General features: G+C 43.4%; 1 protein-coding gene across 4 annotated transcripts in view; it reads right to left on the bottom strand.

Annotated features, from left to right (window-relative positions):
• The window catches only part of ARMH3 (armadillo like helical domain containing 3), a 127,871-nt gene that overhangs the window by 66,168 nt on the left and 37,399 nt on the right, over positions 1-24,304 (bottom strand). For all 4 annotated transcript variants that reach the window (XM_081912286.1, XM_081912283.1, XM_081912284.1 and 1 more), the window contains 6 exons: positions 23,467-23,532; positions 22,696-22,765; positions 21,250-21,310; positions 19,225-19,313; positions 2,111-2,193; positions 956-1,082 (listed from right to left, as the gene is read on the bottom strand). In XM_081912286.1, coding sequence (XP_081768412.1) covers positions 956-1,082; positions 2,111-2,193; positions 19,225-19,313; positions 21,250-21,310; positions 22,696-22,765; positions 23,467-23,532 — 496 coding nt within the window. The remainder of the gene's footprint in view (positions 1-955; positions 1,083-2,110; positions 2,194-19,224; positions 19,314-21,249; positions 21,311-22,695; positions 22,766-23,466; positions 23,533-24,304) is intronic.

Below are 24,304 nucleotides of genomic sequence, written 5' to 3'. Positions count from 1 at the left end.
ATGCTGTGTGAGTGGATCAACTACGTCCCTTTTATGAATGACCATTTAACCCTTATTATATGCTTGCCAGACTAATGTTTCTAAACAGAGAGGAAAGCAATGGGAGGCAGGGAGGGCTGGCCCTTTATATGCAGCCCTTCTAAAGTGTTACTCAGAGGTAAGTGCATTCATATAATTCCTTGGTTATGTTTCCCTGCCAGCATTCCTTCCTCCCATTCATTCTGCCTCCCTACTAAGTATTTGCTCTACAGCATCTCACTGCATCTCTCTGCAGCTTCACTCCCCTACCCAAAAACATCATTTACATATCTAGACTGTTTGCTGCACTATTTTAAAAAGGGTATTGTGGGGGGGGTTTGTTTTCCAACTGCTTCTGAGGCATTGACCTGGTTCTGTGGATGCTAGCAGGCCTACGTGCTCCCTGTTCTGTACAGTGGGTTCCTTGTTGTGCATCCATCAAATGCTTTTTTCACCTCTTGTTTACAACACCAACTCCTGCTGCTGATTGGCTCTGGGGGGTGCGCTTGCTCTCTGACCTGAGACTAAGGCATATTTTCCCAGCTGGGAACTCTCTGCGCACGGCAGGCTGGCTCACTCTAAATGAGGGCACCGTGCGCCTTGCTACCATTTAAATATTATATGCCTGGCAATAGCAAACAAACACACTTTCATGTATACACAGGTGAACCAGATGGCAATTCTATACCCAAACAGCATCGTTTCTGCATGTCTGCTCCTGAAGAGTCGCTTTCAAAATGTCCTTTGCCAAGAACAAGGAACCTTTATCCTTATTGAACAGGATTATTTCACATCCATGTGGTAACTGACAGCCACACAGTGAGCACACATGCTGATCAGGCATTGTACATAATTGCTCTCTCTCACACCCACACAGTTTATCTGTTATATCTGTGTATTTTGTCAACAGCAAACCAAGTCATCCAACACTACTCACCCATAGAATACAGGTTATCAAAACTCTGGTGCATTCTGATGATTTCATAGTATAGCTCATCATAGCTGCTAGGAGTCGGAAGGAAGGTATCTCCATAAGTGATGAACATGTTAAACAGGTTTACCACCTTCAAAAACAAAAGCTATAGGAATTACCACAGGAAAAATGTGCCATATAATATATGCAGTTATCTAAACATTTAAAATAAAGAGGTCATTAGTTAATTTTTGTAGATAACAAGTGTTTCGTAGATAACAAGTGTTTCACCTCAATTGATTATAAACCACTTTTTTCTTTCCCTGATAAATTTAGGGATAAAAATAAAAACTGTTTAGAAGCCACCCAAAACACTGAAAGCAGGCATCATTCCTGTGAGGGAGGGAAGGAAATTGGAGGGCTGAAGAAGAGAGTCTGCCAAAGCCTACTAGTGAGAGGACAGAGCTTAGGGGCAGAAGCAAGTATCCTGAGAGGGTTAAAAAAACACACCTCCTTTTCTTGCTCTACACAGGGCTGTTTCTAGGCTAGGGGAAGAAAAGCAGTGGGGCATGATGGGGGAGGCATTTTCCTTTTACCACTCTTGAGAACATCCCTATCCAGCAACTGGGCCCAAACCTGAGCCCTCTCACATAATACAGCCCTGCTGGGGAACTCCCACTCTCCCATGTAAGCCACTACAAGGTTCCTGTTCCAGGCTGGCTGAATTCCTGAGCATGTTCATTCTTGTTAGGGGATGGGGATACAGTGCAACTGTTTCATTTGTTTGTTTGAGCAGACTCCACTTGTTACCCAAAGCAGTGACAGATCCATTTGTCACCCAGCACAACAGTCAATAACATACACATGAAGGGGCTTTCCTCCCTCTTTCACATTTCCACTGAACACCTTGCCCAAATGCTTTGACATTCCAAACAGATATCCAGCTGCAGGAAAAGTCATTGAATCCAATTCCAGCTTGAACCAAAAATAAGTGCTCCCAACCCAAATACACAGAAAAAATAGAGCTGCCATGATAGAGAACAGAACTTCTAAAAATGGCTCCAATAAGATCACTATCTGGGGGTTTTTTGTGTGTGTTTTGAGTGAGCATGCTCTACACTAATTCCTGTTTTAAATTCAGTGCTATTAACTCTCACTGTCCCCCAGAAAGAAACTCACCATGAGAGCCAATGTAAAGATGTTGTGTTTTGCCAGCAAAACAGTCTCGTTGGACAAGAGAAACTTCAATAGATTAATCAGAGCTGAGAAAAGAATGAAAAGGTTTTTTTTAAATGAAACTACATTATCATAAGCAGATACTTGCTCAAAGTCTTCAAAGAAAGCGTTTGATTAATTAGAATCCTGTCCGTCACAGATAAGCAGGCACAGAAACTGATGTATTGTTGTCCCAGATTTATCCTTCCTGTTCAATACCATGTTGAGTCAGTTGCCATTCAAATCAACTGACACGGAGGGTTTCCTCCCCCTACTTGTCAGCACCTTAAGTAGCACCAAGGGTCTGGGAAATCAGCTGCCTGCTTTCAGTTTCAAACACTGACAGCACAGGACACGGAGAACCAATCTCAGTTGTCATTTGTGCTGATGATGCACAAGGCAGAAGCAGGTATAGTGCAACTCTGCAATAGCTTGACTAGTTTTATAATGGCATGCATGACACCCAAGTAGATACTACACAGTGTGCCAGGTTTCTTAGGGCAGGACATGTCGCTTTTGATTCCTCTTGGGAGTATTGCCTGGAGAGAAGAAAATGTTAGCCACTGGATTCTCCATCCCTCTTTTATATCAACAGTCACCCAAGGAGAATGGACAGATTAGTAAATGAAAAATGTTTGGCTCATGAATGGTTTATGAGGAACTGCTGCATTCTGAATACTGGTAAGAAATTTATATACTTGACAGTGTTATTACAATCACTGGTAACAATAGAAAGCAATTTTCAAACACAGGCACTTCTGTTTTACTTGGAGCTTATTTGGCAAGTGAAAGAATCCCCTTCTGATTATGTGAACTGACAGCAATTTTCTGCTCTGGAGCTAGGTGTAGATATAGCAGTTCTGTGATCAAATTCTTAGCCTGAAATTTCCCAGTAAGGAAACCATACAAAGAAGTTTTATGTCAAAGGCTCTTCATCACTTTCTAGCTGGATCGGCTTAATGTCAGTCTGTGAGCCCAATTTTACAGGTACAGCTAGAACATTATCATGAAGAGCATTCCTACTTATAGAACCACCACTGTGCAAGAAAGCAACATGCTCTATAATCCGCTAGCTGAGAACTCCCAGAACAGGAAGCCCATTTAAGACAAGGGCAATCTGGCAGGATCCAGAACAAAAGATTATCCAACTGCCAACTGATCATTTATCTGGAGCAGGGTCAGCATTTTTTTTCAGCAGGGGGCCGGTCCACTGTCCCTCGGACTTTGTGGGGGACCGGACTATATGGGGGGAGGAATGAATGAATTCCTATGCCCCAAAAATAACCCAGAGATGTACTCTAAATAAAAGCACACATTCTACTCATGTAAAAACACCAGGCAGGCCCCACAAGTAACACAGAGATGCATTTTAAATAAAAGGACACATTCTGCTCATGTAAAAACATGCAGGTTCCCAGACCGTTCACGGGCCGGATTTAGAAGGCAATTGGGCTGGATCCGGCTCCTGGGCCGCAGTTTACCTATCCATGATCTGGAGACTTGGAATGCTCAGAATTTATCCTCTGTCATGAGACAATGTTAAAAATCAGGCACGTTGTGGAAGGTTTAATGAGTTAGTCAAGAGGGCATTGGGTGGGCCAGATTAATATGACTACTAGGATAAAAACACAAGCAGGATAAGGTGGGGGGGAGGAGTCTGCCCCATGTGAAAGTATATTCATCCATTTGGAACAGATTTCAGCCACAAGTCAATAACTGCAGGGAAGATGATAGAACAAGAGAGGAGTAAGAACCAACCATGGCACTGAGGGTAGGTGGGGCTCTCTGATCTTTTGGATATGATTGAAAACAGCTGAAGGATAGTGAGGGCCACATGATCCAATAACGATAGTATTATTTTACAGGTGTCTGTGTACATCAGGTTAATCACAGAAAGACAGATAAAATGTTTATAAACTCATCTTAGGCCAAAACATAATCAAGCAAATACGGCAGAGAAGCAATTTCCATCTCGGTCTAGTGATCACAGATATAACCATGACAACCAAAGACAACTTCTTTGCAAATTCCTTTTTTAAAAAAACCTACACATTTCATCCTCGTATTTAGAAGATAACATTTTGCCCTCAGATTTAGAGTACTAATGAGCTCACCGCTGCAGTGACATGCACCCACCCACTGTCCTCATGCTATTAACATGCCTCTCTGTGTTAATACCTAGGCTTGTGTTTATAGCTTCATTTGCTAGTGTAATGAATTGTGCTTTGGGGACTGTGGGCATGCCCTATATGTCACACTGCCTCCAGCTTTGAAAGAGTCTGCTGCCCATATTGTACTTAGAGGCATCAGCCTTCACAGCAGAAGAGTAGCTTCAAATGGGTTCTTCAGAGCAGAGATGCAGTTAAAACATGTTTCCAAGGTAACTAAGCCTCCATGGTGAATGTCACCATCCAAGGCAATCACTGCTAGGGACTAAGACAGCTGCCCTGAGTCTTTGTGATGGTGGTTTACTGGACACTTCTCACATGAGCAGCTATAATATGCTTTCATCATTGGCTCAGCTTTAAGAAATTCCACAGACAGAGATCACTGGCTCAAGCGCATGGAATGCTCCACCACACAACTGTCTGTAGAAGTGCAATTTGCCTGTGGCTGTTTATCTGCAGGTCTGATTCACAGACTGCTCAGTTTTAGTGGAGAATCTGAAAATCTCTACCCTGAAAATCTGAACTCTTATTTTAAAATGATCCTACTTCTACTAGCTTCTGGCATGGAGAACAGTTGGGTTACACTTAAAACAACAATAAAAACTGTAACATGCAATATACATCATCCAAGCAACAGTAACATCACACTAATATGTATCAAGCAAGAAACAGTAACATAAAATAAAAATTGTACAGTAATTGGACAACCAATATTAGCCCAGAAAAAATGGTATGTATTGCAATTGGAATGAAAAGAGGAACAATGATGGTGTCAGATGTACCTCATAGGGAAGACTATTGCCGAGACAGATCCTACCACCAAGAAGATCCTATTCCATGTCACCACACTATGCACCTCACCCAGTGATGGATGACAGAAACGTCTCCACTGCTGATCTCAACATACAAGGGGGAGATGTGCTCCTTCAGATAATCAGGCCCCAAGCTGTGTATGGCTTTGTATGTCAACATCAGCCTTGAACTGGGCTCAGAATAGGTAGCCAGTGCAGGACGTAAGAACATAAGAAGGCTTCTGGATAAGGCCCATCTAGTCCAGCACCCTGTTATCACAGAACCAGATACCTGTGGGGAAACCTGCAAGCAGGATTCGAACACAAGAACACTCTTCCTTCCTGTGATTTCCGGCAATTGGTACTTAGAAGCATTACTGCCTCCAGCTGTGAATGCACAGCACAGCCATCATAGCTAATAATGTCAACAGCCTCCTCCTCCGTGAATTTGTCTAATCCTCTTTAAAGCCATCTAGGTTGGTGGTTAGCAAGGGTGTAGCTGGGGGGGTGGCATCTGCCGCACCCAAATCAAGTAAATAAATAAAAATGCTTAATTGACCAATCGTGTTGTAGATAGCTTGGTTATGTCCCACCCATCCCCACATAAAGCCTGTCCCCCTAACATAAATCCTGGCTACGTCCACACACCCCAGCTATAAAGAACAGCAAAGTCTCAGTGATCTATGCATCTCCAAAGGGGGGGAAATCACCAGCTTTTCTGAATTGTCACAGGTTGCCACAAAATATCCTAGCATCCTCATTCCCTGAAGCACTGAGAGCAATTTCAGGTCCCCCAACTGCTGAACACTCAGCAGGAGAGAAAGAAGAAAGAGACAGAAAGAGAAAGGCATGAGACTAAACACTACACCACTTAGGGGCACAAAAATGTATTGCGTAGTTCATTCATTCTCAAGGGGCTCCTCCTCTGGCTGCTACCATTTGAACTCTTAATATAAAAAAGACCCAAAAGCATCCACCTGTACCCCAGACTAGGAAGCAAGAGCAAACTATAAGCTCAGTACAAAAGTTACAGGCCGTGTCCACAACGGACAGCACTGGCATTTTGTCTAATTGCCCAGATTACTACTCTCCCTCAATTTCCTCTCACTGGGATAAAAGGAACCAAAGGAAAAAAAGTAGGGTAACCTGCTTTTAAGCTGTTTTCTCAATCTTTTTTATTATTATTAAGAAGGCTGCAAATTGGTATGGCTCTCCAGCTCACACAGCTCAGATCAGTCTGCAAACTGGCACTTCCAGTGCTCAGCAGGAGCTTTGATCTGTCTGTTATACCAGGGGGACAATGATGGGGTCCTGTTCCCTTTGTGAGAACCCCCTGTGAAGAGTGGTATGCTATTTGGCCAGCCACTATCCACCTCCTGACTATCTAGCTATAGAACCCACACCAAGCTGCACAATTCATTTCAGGATAGCATGGAAACCTGATGCTAACAGAAAAGACTATATTATACTTCATTCTTGGTATTTGAACAAGCTACAAAGCAGGTGGGGGTAAAGGGGAGAAATTCAAGAAAGTGAAAAAAAGAAAGGCAGGAAGTTTTGCACAAGGTTCTGCATCAAAGGTAGGTGCTGGTGGTATAATGCCCAACAGAACAGAGAACATCTTTGTGGGATTTGCTGCCTGCCTCTTCTTACTACTAGGCCAAAACCTTATATAACTGTTTGGCAAAAGCAGGTCAGGTGGAAAGACATGGAAACACCCTGCTCAAATTGTATAAGATGTGCTAAAAATCATTATCGCCATTGAGGTGCAATGTAGTTAAAGATTAGATATTGTGCACAGGTCCAGTCCCTAAATGCAGCTTTCCCAAGTCCTTCATGGTGCTCTGGAGAGGGGATTTATTTGCCTATTTTCTGAAAAATCAGGGGCAACTTCAGCAGCAGGACTTTTAACTCTTACTGATGCCCCACTTCTCAAAGCAGAAAAAGAGGCGGCAGCCAAACATCTCTACCAAAGGTGCTCTACCAAATCCATCCCTCTATACTGCATATTGTGTCAGTTCCTAATGTCAGCACTCAACTCCTGAATGAACGAAAAATTCTCAGATTTATTCTACCTCCTGTCTAGGGTCAAATTTTCATAAGAGAAGAAGCAGAAGAAAGAGAATATGGACTTTGTGCAGATTTTAAAAAGGAAACTAGAGGCCTTCCCAGGTGATTTTCAAAATGCAGAAAATCCCTTCTGCATGCACAATGCTGTTTGTCACCTCTCTTTTTTTAGGAGAGTGTTAAAAATAAAATGAAACATATATGAAATGCCAACACACTGTTGCAGGCAAATAACTTAATGCTAAGTCATGCAAGGCTGCATGTAAATCTGGACATCATATGTTCCCTGACTCAGTGGCCCAGTGCACATGTCACACTAAACCATAGTTTAAATAAACCATAGCTTAAATAAAAAGCTATGACTTAACATGAATGAGCAGCCTGTTGGTGCACAATGCTCAAAAGTCCCTGTGGTGCTCCCCCCACCCACCCAAATGGTGAGACAAGAACAAACCTTGGTTATTGTTTGTTGCTTGTTTGGAAACAAACCATGACCCAGGTTCAGATGACATGACAAGCCAGACTGGCCTTTTTTGCCCATAGTCCAGCAGGAGAAAGGAAGGGGGAACCACAGGAACTTCTGAGCAGCCATGGAGACAACTGAATTACTGCTGGCAGAAAGTCCATCCAGGTGCTAGTGAGCAAATCTTCTTCAAAACAGAGGTATTCAGATAAATATGTCTAAGCAGTGGAAGACTTTAACCAAACTTTAACCAAAACTAAGGCTAAGTGTAAAATTCTAGTTGGCATTAATCACTAAAGGTAGTGGTGACTCTCAACACTGAAAACAGATTAAGATAGATTAGGGGAATGGGGTGGTGGAGAGAAATGAGCTAAGAGCATCTTCTAGTAAACTCGCAATAATTTTATCATATTTAAAAATAATCTCAAATGTTATGTATGCACTGGCCTCTAAGGGGAGGTGGCAAGATAACACTGGTAAGATATTAATTCCTCAAGCTGGCTGGCTGAGGAAGGGGCAATAATTAGGTGAAATAAGTCCAAAATAATGGACAATAATCTAGACTAAATGCTCTGAGAAGGTTAATTATGCAATTAAAATCAATAATTAAATCAGTTATGAGAAACTACTCCTTTAGCAGCTTCCACCTGCAGGCTTCTCAATAAAGAGTTTCCACCGCAATCAACTTCCAATACAGAAGGAACATACCATATTTTTCTTTGTATAAGACTACTTTTTTTCACCAAAAAATTAGGTTTAAAATTGGGGCTTGTCTTATACATGGGTAGTGCTGAGGGGGTGTTTTCTTAATTTGGAGTCCCCAGAAATAAGGGGTGTCTTATACATGGGGTGCCTTATACATGGAAAAATAAAGTATATTAGACAAACTGGAGAGGGCTCTGAAGAGAGCAATAAAGAGAGCCAAGGGCTTGGCTAAGAAGAAAGATGTATGAGACAAAACTGAAGGAAGGAGGCACTTATTCTAGAGGGTAAACTGGGGAGAAGAGGCTTGGGTACAATTTTAGTAATGATATAGAGTATGTACATGTGATGGGACGCTGAGCTGCTTGTGCGTAAAATGCAAGTCCCTCAGAGTTTGATCAGGTTTTCAAACCTCTGCCTGTGACGGAGCCCCTCCAGCATGGCTGCGTCAATCACTAGTAGAATCCGAAAGTGGCTGCTTTCGGAAACGTTTCCAACATAAAAGCTCCTTAACGGAAACACGTCGTCTGGCCTCTCGGCGTGACAGTTTCCGTCGAGGTGTGGGTGTCCCTATAGGAGGTCCTGAGACCTCCCCACTGGTTTCGCTTGAAGCGTCTCTGAGCCATCCCTCCGACTCACTTTCCCTTGGAGTTCTTGCTCGCCCTCTACTGGTTCCCTCTTCCGCTGCTACTGCTCTCTCAACCTCAGGGAGCCTTTGCACCTGCGGCGCTTTAGATGTCAGTTCCCTGACATCCACCTCCCCTCCAGGGCCCCCTTCACCCCCTCCCGTCTCCTCTCCTACTGGCGGTGAGGAGGTAAAACCCCTGAAAGAACCTCCCTCATCTTCCGACGTCGCGAACACTTCCTTCCACTTGTTGCTGTTCCTACTCTCTAGGTACTCTTCGTCATCAGAGTCCACTCCATCTTCCAACTCCGACTCCGTGAACCCTTCCATTTCCTCTTCCTCATCGGTGGTGCCGAAATACTCCCTCCTAAACCTTGCTATAGGCTGAGGTTTCCTCGGGAACCTTTGGTGGAACGTTTCTGTTAAAACCTCGTCATTGACTTCCTCTGCACTTACCCAGGTGTTTTCTGACTCCGGTTCCCCTTCCCACGCCACCAAATACTCCACCTGATTACCCTTCCACCTGGAATCGAGGATTTCCGCTACATGGTTGCGGCGTTCCCTCTCTTCCAAGGCTGGTCCCCTGACGTGCTCCCCTTCACGTCCCCCCCTGTATGGTGACAGTAACGACCTGTGGAACACTGGGTGCAATTTCATGTGGTTGGGTAATCGGAGTTTGAAAGCTACCGGGTTGACCTGCTGAATCACCTCAAAGGGTCCCAATCTTCTGGGCCTCAGTTTCTTACAACCCCCTTTGAACGGCAACCCTTGGGTTGACAACCACACTTGATCCCCCACCCTTATGGTTTCACCTTCCCTTCTGTTCTTGTCTGCCTGCTTCTTATATTGTGCCTTGGCCCTTTCTAAGTTGAGCTGGAGCTGCTGATGGATGGCTTCCATCTCTTCTACAAAATGTTCAGCCGCTGGAACGCTCCATCTCTCCCCTCCTTCCCCTGGAAATGCCCTGGGGTGACACCCGTAATTAGCCAAAAAGGGACTCATCCCTGTGGACACATTCTCCGCATTATTGTAGGCAAATTCTGCCAACGCCAACTTTTCGACCCAATCGTTCTCTCTGTCATTGACATAACACCTAAGATATTGTTGAAGAATGCCATTTGCCCTTTCCGCCTGCCCGTTGGTTTCAGGGTGCCGGGCAGTTGAAAAATTAACTTCCACGTGTAGCAAGCTCATGAGCTTCCTCCAGAACCTGGAAGTAAATTGTTTGCCTCGATCTGAGATCACCCTCGAGGGAGCCCCGTGCAACCTAAAGATATGTTCCACAAACAACTTCGCCGTTTCTTCCGCTGTGACTGCATGTGAGCATGCTACAAAATGGCACATCTTAGTTAACAGGTCTACTACTACCATGATGGCTGTTTTCCCCTTGGACCTTGGCAGATCCGTCATAAAATCTATTGATATCGCTTCCCAAGGCCGTTCTGGTGTGGGTAAAGGTTCTAATAACCCTGCCGGCGCCCTTCTTTCCCCTTTGGCTCGCTGACATTGGTCACACCCTCTTACATACTCCCTTACATCTTCCCTCACCTTAGGCCACCAAAATTCCCTGGTAACCAACCACATGGTTTTGTGTTGCCCAAAATGTCCCGCCGTGGGGCTATCATGCAACTGCTTGAGTACTCTCCCCCTCAATTCACCTTCGGGTATATACAGTGCCCCTTTGTAATACAATGCCCCATTTCTTTCCTCAAAACCTCCGGGGCTCTCGCCCTCCCCCCTGAGACCTCTGAGCTTATCCTGGGCATATTCATCATTTTCCGTTTCCTCCACCAGTTCCCGTTGCCCCACCAGCGCCGCCCCACACACCCAGCGGTCCTCCGGGATGACATGTCTCTCTTCGATCACCTCCTCCCCTTCCCAATATTCTGGTTTGCGTGAGAGCGCATCCGCCCTGACGTTTTCTGGGCCTGGCACATAACAAATCTCAAAGTTAAATTTGGAGAATTCCTGTGCCCATCTCACTTGTCGTTGGTTGAGCACTCGAGCTGTTCTCCAATACTCTAAATTTTTGTGGTCGGTGCACACTTGCACCTTGTGTTGTGCCCCAATTAATAAATGTCTCCACCTCCGGAATGCTTCGTGAATGGCAAGTAGTTCCCTGTCATACACCGTGTAATTCCTCTCGGACTTATTCAGTTTCCGCGAGAAGAATGCACACGGTCTCCACTCCGACGCACTCCTCCCCGGTTGAAGAAGGACCGCCCCTATAGCCCGGTCGGATGCATCTGTTTCCACTCTCATGGGTTTTTGTAAATCCACATGCAGAAGTTGTTCTTCCGAGGCGAAAGCCCTTTTCAGTTCTTCAAAGGCTCGATCCGCCTCCACCGTCCAAACAAATTTCTTCTTGCTGCTGAGGCAGTCGGTGATGGGCGCCGTCAAGTGGGCAAAGTTCTTGATGAACTTCCGATAAAAGTTCCCAAACCCCAAGAATCTTTGCACGTCCTTCTTGGTCTTCGGTGTCTTCCATTCCAGTACCGCTTGAACCTTGCCTGGATCCATGGCCAATCCCTTGTCTGACAAGCGGTACCCCAGGAATTCCACCTCCTTGGTATGAAACTGGCACTTCTCCAGTTTCACCCACAGCTGGTTGGCTTGCAGCCTGCCCAACACTTCTCGAACGTCCCTCACATGCTGTTCCTCATCTTCCGAATACACCAACACGTCGTCTAAAAAGGCCACACAGTTCTTGTAGAGCAAAGGTCCCAGAACGTGGTTTATAAAAGCTTGAAAACAGGCGGAGCCCCCTTGTAGACCGAAGGGCATAACGAGGTATTCAAAGGCTCCCAAAGGGGTAAACATGGTGGTCTTCCATTCATCTCCCTTCCTTATGCGTATCAGATTGTACGCCCCCCGCAGGTCCAGTTTTGTAAAAATCTTTCCCTTCCTTACTCTGGTCAAAATGTCGTCAATTCGGGGCATAGGGAAAGCCAGGGGCTCCGACACTGCATTGAGGGCCCTAAAGTCACACACCAGTCTCGGTTTGTCTGTGTTCTTTTTGTCCACAAAAAACACTGGGCTGCCCCCCACCGCTCGGGACTCTCTGATGAAACCTCGCTTCAAGTTTTTGTCAATGAACTCCCTCAGCTCCTGCATCTCCCTGTCTGACATGGCGTACAGCTTGCCTACTGGGAGTTGGGCCCCTGGGAGTAGGTTGATTTGACAGTCAAAGGGTCTATGCGGTGGCAGTTTGTCTGCTTCCCTTTCGCTGAATACGTTGCTCAGATCTGCGTATTGCGGGGGCACCTTCCCTTTGCCCATCACTTCCATCCCCGCTAGGGTGACTCTGTCTCCTCCCGAGACCTTCCCCTCCTTGCAGTGTTCTAGGCAATGCGCTGACCCAAAGGAGACCACCCTCTGATGCCAGCCCACTAGCGGATCGTGTAGCGCCAGCCAGCTCATCCCCAAAATGATGGGCGCTCCTCCCAGGATGGCCACATTAAACGCTATCTGTTCGGTGTGCCTTGCCACTCTCATTATCATCGGGACAGTCTGTTGGCTAACTTCTCCCCCCAACAGCTCTCTGCCGTCAATCGTAGTCACCTGCAAGGGGTTACTTAAAGGGATGGTCTGTATCTGGTGCTCAGCTGCAAACTCCTTACTCATGAAATTACAGGAGCTGCCTGAATCCAAAAGCGCCTTGACCTTTAGTGGGTGTCCGTTTGGCAGTTCTAGTAACACCTCTATCACTAAAGCAGGTCTGGGAGGTTCTGGCATGGGCACTTTCATTGCTCTTTGGCCTGGCTGCTGTGCCCCGACGGTGGCAGCCAGGCGTTGGCTTTTACTTGCTCCTTGCTTTCCTCTTCCTTTCCCCCAACAGCTCCTGCCATCCCTTGCCATTCCTTTCTTTGTGGGCAGACTCTGGCAAAGTGCCCTGGCTGTTGGCAGAGATAACATCTCTTGGCGCTCTTTCCCTCCTTCTTCCGCCCTTCACTGGGATTTGAAACTGCGCGCGCCCGCGCTGTTCCAACTTCCATCGGCTCTGCCGGCGGGAAAGATGGCTCTGGAATGTCTGGAATGCGGAACTCCCTCCAACGGTCTCCTTTCCCTTCCCGCCTTTCCAAAGCCCTCGCCTCCTGGCGCGCTCCTATGGCCAGCGCAGATTTGGTTAATTGGTCCATAGACTCCGCCCTGGGCCCCCGGGAAAGCTCATCTTTGACGGTTGAAGAAAGCCCCTCTTCGAAAAGCATTTGGATGGGCTCCGCCGATAGGTCCCACCCCAATTTATGAATCAGCATAGTAAATTCAGTCCAGTACTCACGGACAGATCTGCTTCCTTGCTGGCAAGCCATTAACTGCCTTCGCACCACCCCCTGCTCAATATCGCTGGAAAACATCAGGTCCATGGCACGAAAAAACTTCCTCGTGTCCTTTAAGATCTCATTATTCGCTGCCATCAGGGGTCTAACCCAATCTTTCGCCCCGGATTCGAGATGGCCAATCACATACGCCACTCGCGATTCCTCGTCGGGGAAGTCATCAAACTGCAAGTTTAGAGCGTATTGCATCTCTGTTCTAAAGGCATGATAGTTCCTGGGATCCCCCCCGAATTTCTGCACCAATCCTGGTACCTTTCTGGCGAGCGGGGTGGTTTTCTCCTTTCCCTTTTCTGCATCCTGAGCCCTCCTCTCCTCAAGCCTCGCCGTTTGCAGCGCCAACTGGATCTCCAACGCTCTGTACCTTTCTTCCAGGCTTGGACCCCCTCCAGCTGCTCCTGCACCCCCGGTTCCGGCTGGGTTGCTCATGATGCTTCTCTCTGCACAAGCTGGCTTTCGGGCACTTTCGGATTGCTGTGATGGGACGATGAGCTGCTTGTGCGTAAAATGCAAGTCCCTCAGAGTTTGATCAGGTTTTCAAACCTCTGCCTGTGACGGAGCCCCTCCAGCATGGCTGCGTCAATCACTAGTAGAATCCGAAAGTGGCTGCTTTCGGAAACGTTTCCAACATAAAAGCTCCTTAACGGAAACACGTCGTCTGGCCTCTCGGCGTGACAGTTTCCGTCGAGGTGTGGGTGTCCCTATAGGAGGTCCTGAGACCTCCCCACTGGTTTCGCTTGAAGCGTCTCTGAGCCATCCCTCCGACTCACTTTCCCTTGGAGTTCTTGCTCGCCCTCTACTGGTTCCCTCTTCCGCTGCTACTGCTCTCTCAACCTCAGGGAGCCTTTGCACCTGCGGCGCTTTAGATGTCAGTTCCCTGACAGTACATATACACACAGAGTAAAATAATACTGTGCAAAAATAATACACAATAGAATAAAGATGATTCAACCAACTGCTGTCCATAGTCAAAGGCAGAACAAATGGAAGTAAACAGAGCTTATTTTCCTTAAGAATGCTTGAGCAGGGAGTTGGTGAACCACTCCTCACAACAAACTTCTAAAAATACTGACATCTTTCAGAAGTACCTCAACTCACTCAGCCAGAGTACCCTTCTTACAATGCTCAATGGTAGCTAGATGAAACAAGAAAGGTATTATTCCTGCAATACCAACCAGGTTGAATGAAGAAAATCAAGCAGAAACCTCAAGTTCCTTTATCTACTGTAAGGCCATCACAGGCAATGGCACAAGGCACGCCTAGCTAGCTGAGCAGACCGTAGCACTAGGATCTCTGGTTTGTACCTTAATGCCAATAGGCAACTAGAATTAACTGTTGCCAGAGTGAATGCCATCAGGTAAACACAGCCTGGTCAAACCCTTTGTGGATAGGCACACTTTCCACATACAGTAAAGCAACTGAGACTGCCCTAAGGCGTCAGCGTCAGTATATTTCTATTTTTCCACTTCCAAAGCAATTCTTTTGAGGCCTGCACATTATACTTGTAATAATACCTTGATGTCTTAACAACAACTACTCAAAGGCAGGAAGTAGGAAAACTCCAGGAAGAAATCTCCTAAGGGAGTAGCAGGGGGTTGTTTGCTAAGCAGGATGCAGGAACCAGCCACACTAAGCACCAATCAAATTGCGACACAAGAGTGATCAAAACACATTTGGTGAGAGAGAGGATTATTTACAAATAGGGTCTGACAGCGAGGTATCAGCACCGTCCTCCAGAGAGATACTCATGGATTCAGAGTTTGCTCTAGAAATAGATGTTCTTTTCTTACAAACAAGTGCATCAAACTTCCCTGAGGCACAGTCTCCCCCAGAATTCATGGACATGGCAGGCAATTACCAGGGGACACTTCTTGTGCTGGAAGGCTTGCTGTCAATCAGCCAAGAAAGCAATGGGATTTTGCCAAAAGGGAGCTGGGGATATATAAGTGAAAGCGGAGGTGTGCCTGGCCACACAATGCCACAGGCAGAAGAAATGCCTGCCGTGAATGGATCCTCTGCAATCTACCACCTGATCACTGAATGTAACAAACTGTGCTAACACCTACACAGCACTCTACTTTAAAAATACAGAACTTCTGTGAAGGCAATACAACTGTTTTAAGTGCTGGGTTATCAACACCCTTCATAACATGGGCTATCCTGAACAAAATGCAGCACTTGATGTGGCATTGATTGATTGATTTAAATTGCACCAATGCCTTCTCCATATGTTTTGATTTCTATTTTTTATTCCAACGTTTTTCTGACAAATACACTTGCTACTCACAATACAAAATGTGTGTTCTTGGCGCTGGAGTAACAAAGCAAGAGTGGAAATTCTGCTTTTGTAAAGGTCATGCCACCACAGATCAGAACACCCCTATCCAGGCTAGTCAAAATGATGACATATTTTTTATTCTTCACAATTGTTAATGTTGCATTCTGAATTTTTTTTAAAAGCCTTCAAATAGTAAAAAATTATAGAACTACATAAAAATATTATTATTGTTATTATTATTATTATTATTATTATTATTATTATTATTTTAAAAACACTATTAAACACAGATAACATAAACATAGCAAAAAATAGTAGATAGCAAAGCATAATTTTAAAAAATTATTGTTAAGGAAAAAGGTATTAAACTGGTTCCTAAATGAAATAGTATTATATGTCTCTTGAGTTTATCTGGAGCGAGCATTTCAAAGATAGAGAGCTACTACTAAAAAGACTCGCTTCCCAGCTGTCATCCACCTAATTTCTGACAAGGAGGGCACCTGAAGAAGGGCCTCTGAAGCAGATCAGATTTCAAACAGGTTCATAATTAACAAGTTAATAATTACCCTCATCCCAATGTTTGTTTTTTAAATGTTGTTTTCATTGAGAGAAGTTGCTCCATACAAACGAAGACAAGATTTGTACAACAAAATCAAACTGTAGGTTTGGACATCAGGAAAAGGACAAGGCAAAAAGTTACAGAACAAATCTTACACTACATCAAAGTGAACCATTATCAAATACCAAAAAATAGGGTGAAATTAACATCTTTCTAATAAAAGACAATATGCTGATATTGCATAGAGATTACTCAGCATAATCCAGGAATGAAATTCAAATAGAAATAAATTATTCTGAGATACATGGATCTCTTATCTGACATAATTAATTTATGCCGGAAGGTTACCTCTCCATACCTTCCCTTTCTACTCTCAGTGGGAGGATGGATCTGACCATTTCCACTTATGTACTCAGGCAATCACTAGTAAATGGTTAAAAAGAGGTGTGTGAGGATACATTGAGTGATCCATTTCAAAGTACAAGCTTAGAATCCTGTACAGGAAAACATTGCAAAATTTCCCCACATTTAGCCAAGGCTATTTCCCAGCATGCTTGGGGGGCAACTGGGCACTCCCCATTGAAAGCATCCACTTTACCACATTGCTTCAAAGACTTAGGGCTTCGGGTCCAAGCTGTTTTGGCTGTACAGAAGCACTAACACTTTGAATTATGCCTGTAAGCAAACAGGTAGAGATCTTTTCACAATGAAAAGATCTGTTCCAGTTAACTGATTAAAAACAGGACAGCTAGACAGCTAACATTTCCAAACAATCTTCAGGGACAGCGTAACATACAATGCATTATGTTGGGGATGCCAACATGTATGCCCTAGGCTAGGGCAAGTTCAGCACACACACACATACAAGACATATATTGGGCCTTGTTTGGTCATCCCAATCTCAATCTGCTAAATAATGTTGTGCCCGCATGTTCGCTCCTTGTCCTTTTCACATCTGCCTTCAGAAAAATTATTTTGGCTTCTTGAGCAAGTCTCTGAACATCTGAACCAGGAAACTGTGACTTAAGGACTCCCTCCAAACCAGAATATGAAACCATGAAGGCCTAGGCCTTCCGAAGTGAACAGGAAGTTGGATGGGAGGCTCTTATGTCCCACTGTCTAAACATGTGGGGTTTGCCCCAAGAAACCTTTGTGCTGCATATGCTGATCTAACTTTCTTTAGTTGTATTGTCATACAACTAAAGAAAGTTAGATCAGCATATGCAGCACAAAGGCAGCACACTGTGAGGGCTTTCCTTGCAACTAAAGCTGCAAGTCTCACCACCCTGATGTGCTTCCTTTATGATGACTTGAGCAATGTTTCCCTGTTGGGAGTCTTCGGAAGAACAGAAAGGTAGGGGAAGAAGAAAGTGGAGCAAGAGAAGAACAAACTTTGTGTGGGCGTGTAGAAGAACAGAATGGAGATACACAATAGGAGACAGATCTGGTGGTTGAAATACATAGGAAGAGTTTTAGGAGCAACAAGCCAGTGTTTTGGCAGAATGCAGTTGACAAGAGGAACTTGCTTTTGATCTGAGCAAAGGCAGGAAACAAATTGGAGAGCCAACAGGAAAGGATATCAGAAGCCTTTAGGATTGCATGTTTCATGCCCTCCGAGCAGTATTTTTAGAAGCTGTATGAACACCAGGCATATAGCTCCACTGGTGTTTATAGGGTAAATGATAACTATCAGACTATTATTCATTCCAAGAATGACAAGCACTAGCTAATGGTTTGGTACTTCACCATATGAATCAGCCTTGCCTTTAAGTGCAACTGAACAGAGCTTGATGTTACACATATTTCATAGCTACTATCCAAAGCAGCAGCCCCACAAATCTGCCCTCCCCGAGCAATGCTTAGAAATGCAAAATGTGTGATATGCAAGTTCATACCAAGTGGCAGCAAAAAACATTATCAGGGTGAGAAAGAAGGGGGAAAGCTCTCATAATGTTCAGTGCCAGCCACAGCTCTGACAAAAGCAAGGGCGACAGAAATATTGCTAACTCATTAATAGAGAAAAGATATATCACCCTCTGTACTCTGCTTTAGAAAACCTAAAGGAGCCACATGTCACAAAAAGAAATGTGAACTGATTGAGGCAGAATCAGATAAGTATTTTCACCTAGCTGCCGTTAGCCATAGAGGTAAGACTGCTAGCCATCTAACAAAGCTCTGCTTTAATTTAACGCAGCTTCCCAATTGCCCTTCCCTAAAGAATTTCATTGAAAAAACCAAGCCATTAGCTATTGTTCCCAGGACATATAATAGGACTAGACCATTTCTATAACAACTTCTTTATTAAAGCATGGAAACTTTTATGGTGAGGGCACAGTTAGCTGTACTCAAAAATTACTTGCTGGTCCTGCTTCCAGGCACAGAACAAGAAGACAGAATTAGAAGCTAGACAAACCGATTAGCTCAATCCTTTTCATCCTCCAGAGGCAAAAGTCAGTCCACTGCCTGTCTATTAAGTACTGCTATGCCCCATTTCAGTTTAAATCTCCCAGGGCAGAGCAACAATGCTTGGATTAGGGCTAGTATGGACACAGTAGCCTGACACAAAGTTCTCACCCCACTGCCCCTCTTTAATATTCAGGCAAACCTGAATATTACCTGCCTTTCTCCATCCACAGCAGTAGCCAATGATGAGGAGTAGGAGTGGGGATTGCATAATATAACATCAATATGACTTTAATGTAAATCTGTCTGAAACTTACAGGGACAAAAGGGAGAACCAAACATGGAAAATAGCACCTACTTGTTAGGATCACACCTATTTCTGCTCTAAAATTTAACAGCGATTAGAACAGATCCTATATAGAAACTTCTCACCTGATATGGAGGAAGCTCGACCTAAAGAAAACCACTCATACAGCTTGATTTAAACAGCTACTTCTCCTGCTCCTTGCTTCCCCACAATTATACTTCCTGGTGCAATCATGCTTCAAAAGGTACAGGACAATGGGCAACACACTTCAGTTATTGTAGTAATTCTGATTCTAGAACAACAAAACACCAAGCTTGCAAAGGGACAAGAAGGATAAACTGGTACTGGAATAGAGGCAAGCAAGCAAATAATAATAATTACCTGACCAGAGTTCCCTCCAAGTGTAATGAAGCCTCACTCTGCATTTCTTCTGGTAGCAAAGCAGCTTGTGCACTATTTGAATGCAGCGTCTGGAGAAAACAGAGAGGAAAGCCTAATGAAATAAGCAGCATGTAATTGTGATATACAGTGCAGGAACACTGGCAAATTTTCAAGAGCCAGCTGCATAAAAATGATATTGTTATTTAATTTCAGAATTGCTTCCTCAAAGGCATATCAAAGTGATCTCACCAAACAGATACAAAATTTCACAATATAAAAACAACATATATAAAACAACTGCATATATAAAAATAGCTACCAATTGCACGCATAAAACAATTACAAATCAGTACATATATAAACACAGTTAAAACCATATGGAATTCAATACAGATATTGCATCGAATAAAGATCTCCTATTAGAAAGTTGATTGAAAAAGGGAAGTCTTTAACAGACACCAAAAAGACAATGAAGATGGTGCCTGTCTGAGTTCCAGTGGGTAGCTGCCACTACATGCTATCCTCAGGATTCCCCCTCCTGCAGAATGTAGGGATCAGTTATATTTATTATTATTTCATTATTGTGTTTATATCCCACCTGTCCTCCAGTGAGCTCAAGGTAGTGCACCTGTTCCACCCCACTCCATTATATCCCTGCAACAGGTCTTAGTCCAGTACTCAACCACCACACTACACTGGCTCAGAATGCTGGGTATATAAGGATGCAAATGTGTTTTCAGTATCCTCATCCCCAGCTGTATATATGGCCTTTTTCCACCCATGCCAGCACCTTGAACTTTGCCAATTAGGTACTGGACTGTCAATGGAATTATTTCAACAGCCCATTAATATGATGGTGATATTCAGCCAAAGTGAGCTGTCATTTTCTGCACTAGCTGCAGCTTCCAGTTTAACCTCAAGGGCCACTCCACAAAGAGCTACATCCATATATAGGCAGCACATGGCTGACAGTTGTCAGGCTACCCTGGTCCAGAACAGTTGTAGCTGGCTGATCAGCCAAAGCTAGAAAATGTGTCTCCTGGCCACTGGGATCCATCTCTGGTGACAAAGAGAGTAACCCCAAACTACAAACCTGCTCCTTTGGGAGGAGCACAACTCTGTCCAAAGCAGGCAATTGACCAATTATCTGGACTCATAAACTAACCAATCACAATGCCTGTCTTGCCAGGATACCAAGTCAGTTTCTTCTTACCCAGACTACCACCAAGTCCAGGCATTAATCCAGAGATACACTCTGCTGATTCAAACGCTACTGAGAAATAAATCTGGCATGGCACCTTGTACCAAATCTCCAAGGGACCGCCTGCAATGGATTCACAGAGATGATAGGATGATAACCTGCAAATAATAACCCGCAGCACCGCACAGCACACTTGCCAGGAGGCTGAAAGATAATTACTTCTGAGTTCTTCACCTATTGCAACACAGTAACACTTTTTTTTGTAAACTGTTTCGAGCACAAATGCATTTGCGGGAAATGAAGCATTATAAATGATTTGATTAATCTCCCAGTCTCTCGCAGTACACAAAGGTTAGATGCTGCTGACATTCAAATAGTCCTTCAAAAGAATTTTGAAAGAACATCTCAAGAGCTACATATGATACATGGTTCTGATAAGCCAGGTAAAATGAAGTGGCTTCTTGCATGCACAGGCATCAAAGCATTGCCCACCCCCGCTTTCCTTTTTGGCCTTTTATAGGCCATTAGCACCGTGTTTCACCATCTCTCCTGGACAATGCTTCACACACTTGCCTGGTGTTTTGAAATACTTTCCAGCTCAAGATTTTTGCTCTTGTTCTGTTGATTAAGTAATTTAGGAAAACTCTCCGAATGGGAATTCGTTTCAATTTCAATTTCTTGGCACATTGAACAAAAGCACAACTCTTAGGGAGTTTCCTGAAATTACCTCGGGGAGGGAAATCATTCTGTTTTTTTAAAAAATAAAATAAAAAGCTATGCCTGTTAATAAATGCCTCAATATGCTTTAGTCAACGGTTACTTACACATAAAGATCCATGGGAAACTCTTTCATCATGTGTGTAATGATAAATTCTACCATCAGATCTAGAAGGAAAGGATAAAGATATCATGACAAAACTATGACGAAGACCTTGGACTTATAACCAATTTAAGTTTTCGTTTCCAGATCGTGAACTTGCACTGCCTAGTGCTAACATCAATGCAGACAAAACACACTATAATTATGAGCAGTGGGAAGGGACCGTATGGAGAGTTCTGGCTGTGGTTATTCTCTTTTCCAAAAACCTGAGATGATACTAGTGGGAAATGAATGCCTTAAAAGGCATGTTTGTGTATGCCTTTCAACTCCCAAGCATCAAATCCTTCAAACAGTTGTCCAACTTTCCCCTTATCATCCATATCAAAAGCTACTTTTAAGGGCTAGAATTCTACTTATTTCAAATCTCGCCACTGGTGGAAAATTCCCGCAAAAAACAAGTTTCAGAAATTTGCTGTGACAGGGGGCCATATTTATTTTACACCAGATAATGATACAACACAAAATGGTGCTTTACATCTATGGAGCATGTTCCAAAGCACAATAAATCTGACAGGGTCTCAATAGCTTAAATTGTTCCTGTGTCACTGAGTCAATAAAGTCTAATGGCATCACACAGTTTCAGAAATATTCAATTTCTATTTCTGGCCTTTTGTCAATGTTTTCCAGAGTGGACAAGGTGACCCAGACACTTTTGCCAATATTTGCCTGTCTTTCCTACCAATTTTCAAAGAACTGTAGAGTAGAGCGGAACCTAAAGAATTCTTATATTCAATTATCCACACCGGCTCATCCAGCCTCTTATTTAAAGTCATCAGCAGTTAATTTTATTTATGTGCAGCACTAATATGTTAGATTTTAGTGCATTATCCAGCTAAGGAAAGTTGGCAAAACAGTATTCCATTAGCTTCTGAAACTCTTTGGAACAAATGTGTTCCATTACTCTGCAGCCAATTTCTGTTAAGATTTATTTATAAAGACTCATTTTTCTCCTTGCCCAAAGTAAGTAAAGGGGTAGGCAGAGAAGAGGCAAGAAGATGCCATATTGGTAAATGAAATACATTTTAGAATTAATGCCTAGCTGGCAAAGTACTGAGGAATGTTCTCCTGAGGGAGGTTCGGCTGGCACCTTCATTATATACCTTAGGGCACCAGGCAAAAACGTTTCTCTTCAACCAGCCCTTTGGCTGATTAACATCCTATACCCTTTTAAATGTATTTGTGGGAGGAAGTAGGGGGTTATTGGTTTGCCTGGGTTTTTTGTTCTTGTTTTGTTGTTATGTATTTTATGTTTTTATCTTGTATTTTCATGTTGTGAACTGCCCTGAGATCTATAAATGAAGGGCGATATACAAATTAAATAAATAAATCTCTCCCCCCCCCACACCGATCTTTGGAATAGCTGCTGACCAAATCTAGTAAGTACACTTACCCAGCACTGCGCAAACCAGAGGCCGACAGGGAAGGTTCTTGTCAGCAGCTTTCTTTCTGTGTCTCATAGGCTTCAAAACACATGGAGATAAAATAGTCATGTGGCATGGAGCAGGGACATCCAAGATACATTATCTCAAATACTTTCCATCCAAATAAAACTGCTGCCCAAAGGGATGGCTTTCCCCCTCTCCCATCCCACACAGTCTCATTGGTCACTTTACTGATTTGGCTATAAGCAAAGACCAGGGTATCTGTAGGCTGGGTTTTGGATAGGCCGTACCTCCTATTGTGTCCTTCAACACAATGTCCATACACATCACTGCTAGAGGAAAAAATACTGAGCTAGGTAGCAGATTTTCATACAATCATTGGCTATAATGTTTTATCTACAAGTTAGGAAGAAAAGATTTTCATAGTAAGATAAACATTATGACCATTGGTGTCTGAAGTTAAGGAGCCATGACAGAAAATACAATTTTATGCATGAGCTAAATAGAAATCATAAGTGACCCCATGAGAGATGTGCATTTTTGAAACCTTATGTTAATATGGGTCTTTTCAGAATTAATTTATGATATTCTAACATACTAGAATTACATTTCAAAATTCCGTTCAGTTATCTCAATTATTTAAACATATTATTAAAGTGTGTTTAATCCACATTAAGTAGGTTTTCAAATATTTGGAAGCATCACCATGCATGAATGATATCCAATTTAAGAGTCCACCCCAGCCTGGTAAACCAAGGCACTTAATGAGAGAGACTCACCATTCTGTGGAGGTTTACTCGAAAATTCATGTTGTCATCATGCAGAAAAGCATTAGCATACTGGTCCTATTAAGGAAGGAAAAAACACTAGAGTCATGAAATTTAGCACAGTCATGAAAGGTAACACTTGCAAAACTGCCAAGTAAATATTATACAGGTAACTACTGGTAATTATCAGTCTTTTTATTATGTTTTTAAGTGTGCTTTTAAATTATGCTTTTATGCAGATTCTCCATATGGATGACTAGCCCAGCTCAAAAACCCCACAAAAAACTGGATGCATTTTGTTGCTTCCTTCTGATGTTCATCTTTGCAGGAAAGTGTCAGGAAAATTGTAATGCACTCTGCAGAATTCACAAAGAAGCTTCTTTACAATAATGTATATAGAAAGCTTTATGGCGACATTCCAATGGACTCGTTGTCACTGGAGTTATTACAGCTTGAGCTGCTGGAAGATGGCTCAGCAGCCTCAGTCAGCTTTCATTTTAGCTTCAATTCTAAATCAAATCATGTTCTATGTAACACAAGTATGGCAACAAATTTGCTCTCCTTGAATTCCACACCCTGGTTGAAAGCAGGCAATAACTCTGTCTTCTGCTACCTACATTCCTCTCAAGTAAGCTTAGGTGATATCAACAGTAGCTAATTGCTGAGGCTTTTTTAAAATCAACAATAATAATAATGAAATGGAAATAATAAGAATTCATGGCCTCCTGAAATACCACTTTAAAATAATAATGAAACGGAAATAATAGGAATTCATGGCCTCTTGAAACTTTTAAAACCAAGATTCTGGGTAGCATTGATGCAGAATGAGCTGCTGTAGGGCAGAAGGGTC

The sequence above is a fragment of the Podarcis melisellensis genome, assembly GCF_964234715.1.
Source record: "Podarcis melisellensis genome assembly, chromosome: 5".
In the NCBI taxonomy this organism is placed as follows: Eukaryota; Metazoa; Chordata; class Lepidosauria; order Squamata; family Lacertidae; genus Podarcis; species Podarcis melisellensis.
The sequence above is the reverse complement of the archived record's forward strand: the minus strand, read 5'-3'. Positions and strand labels throughout refer to the sequence as shown.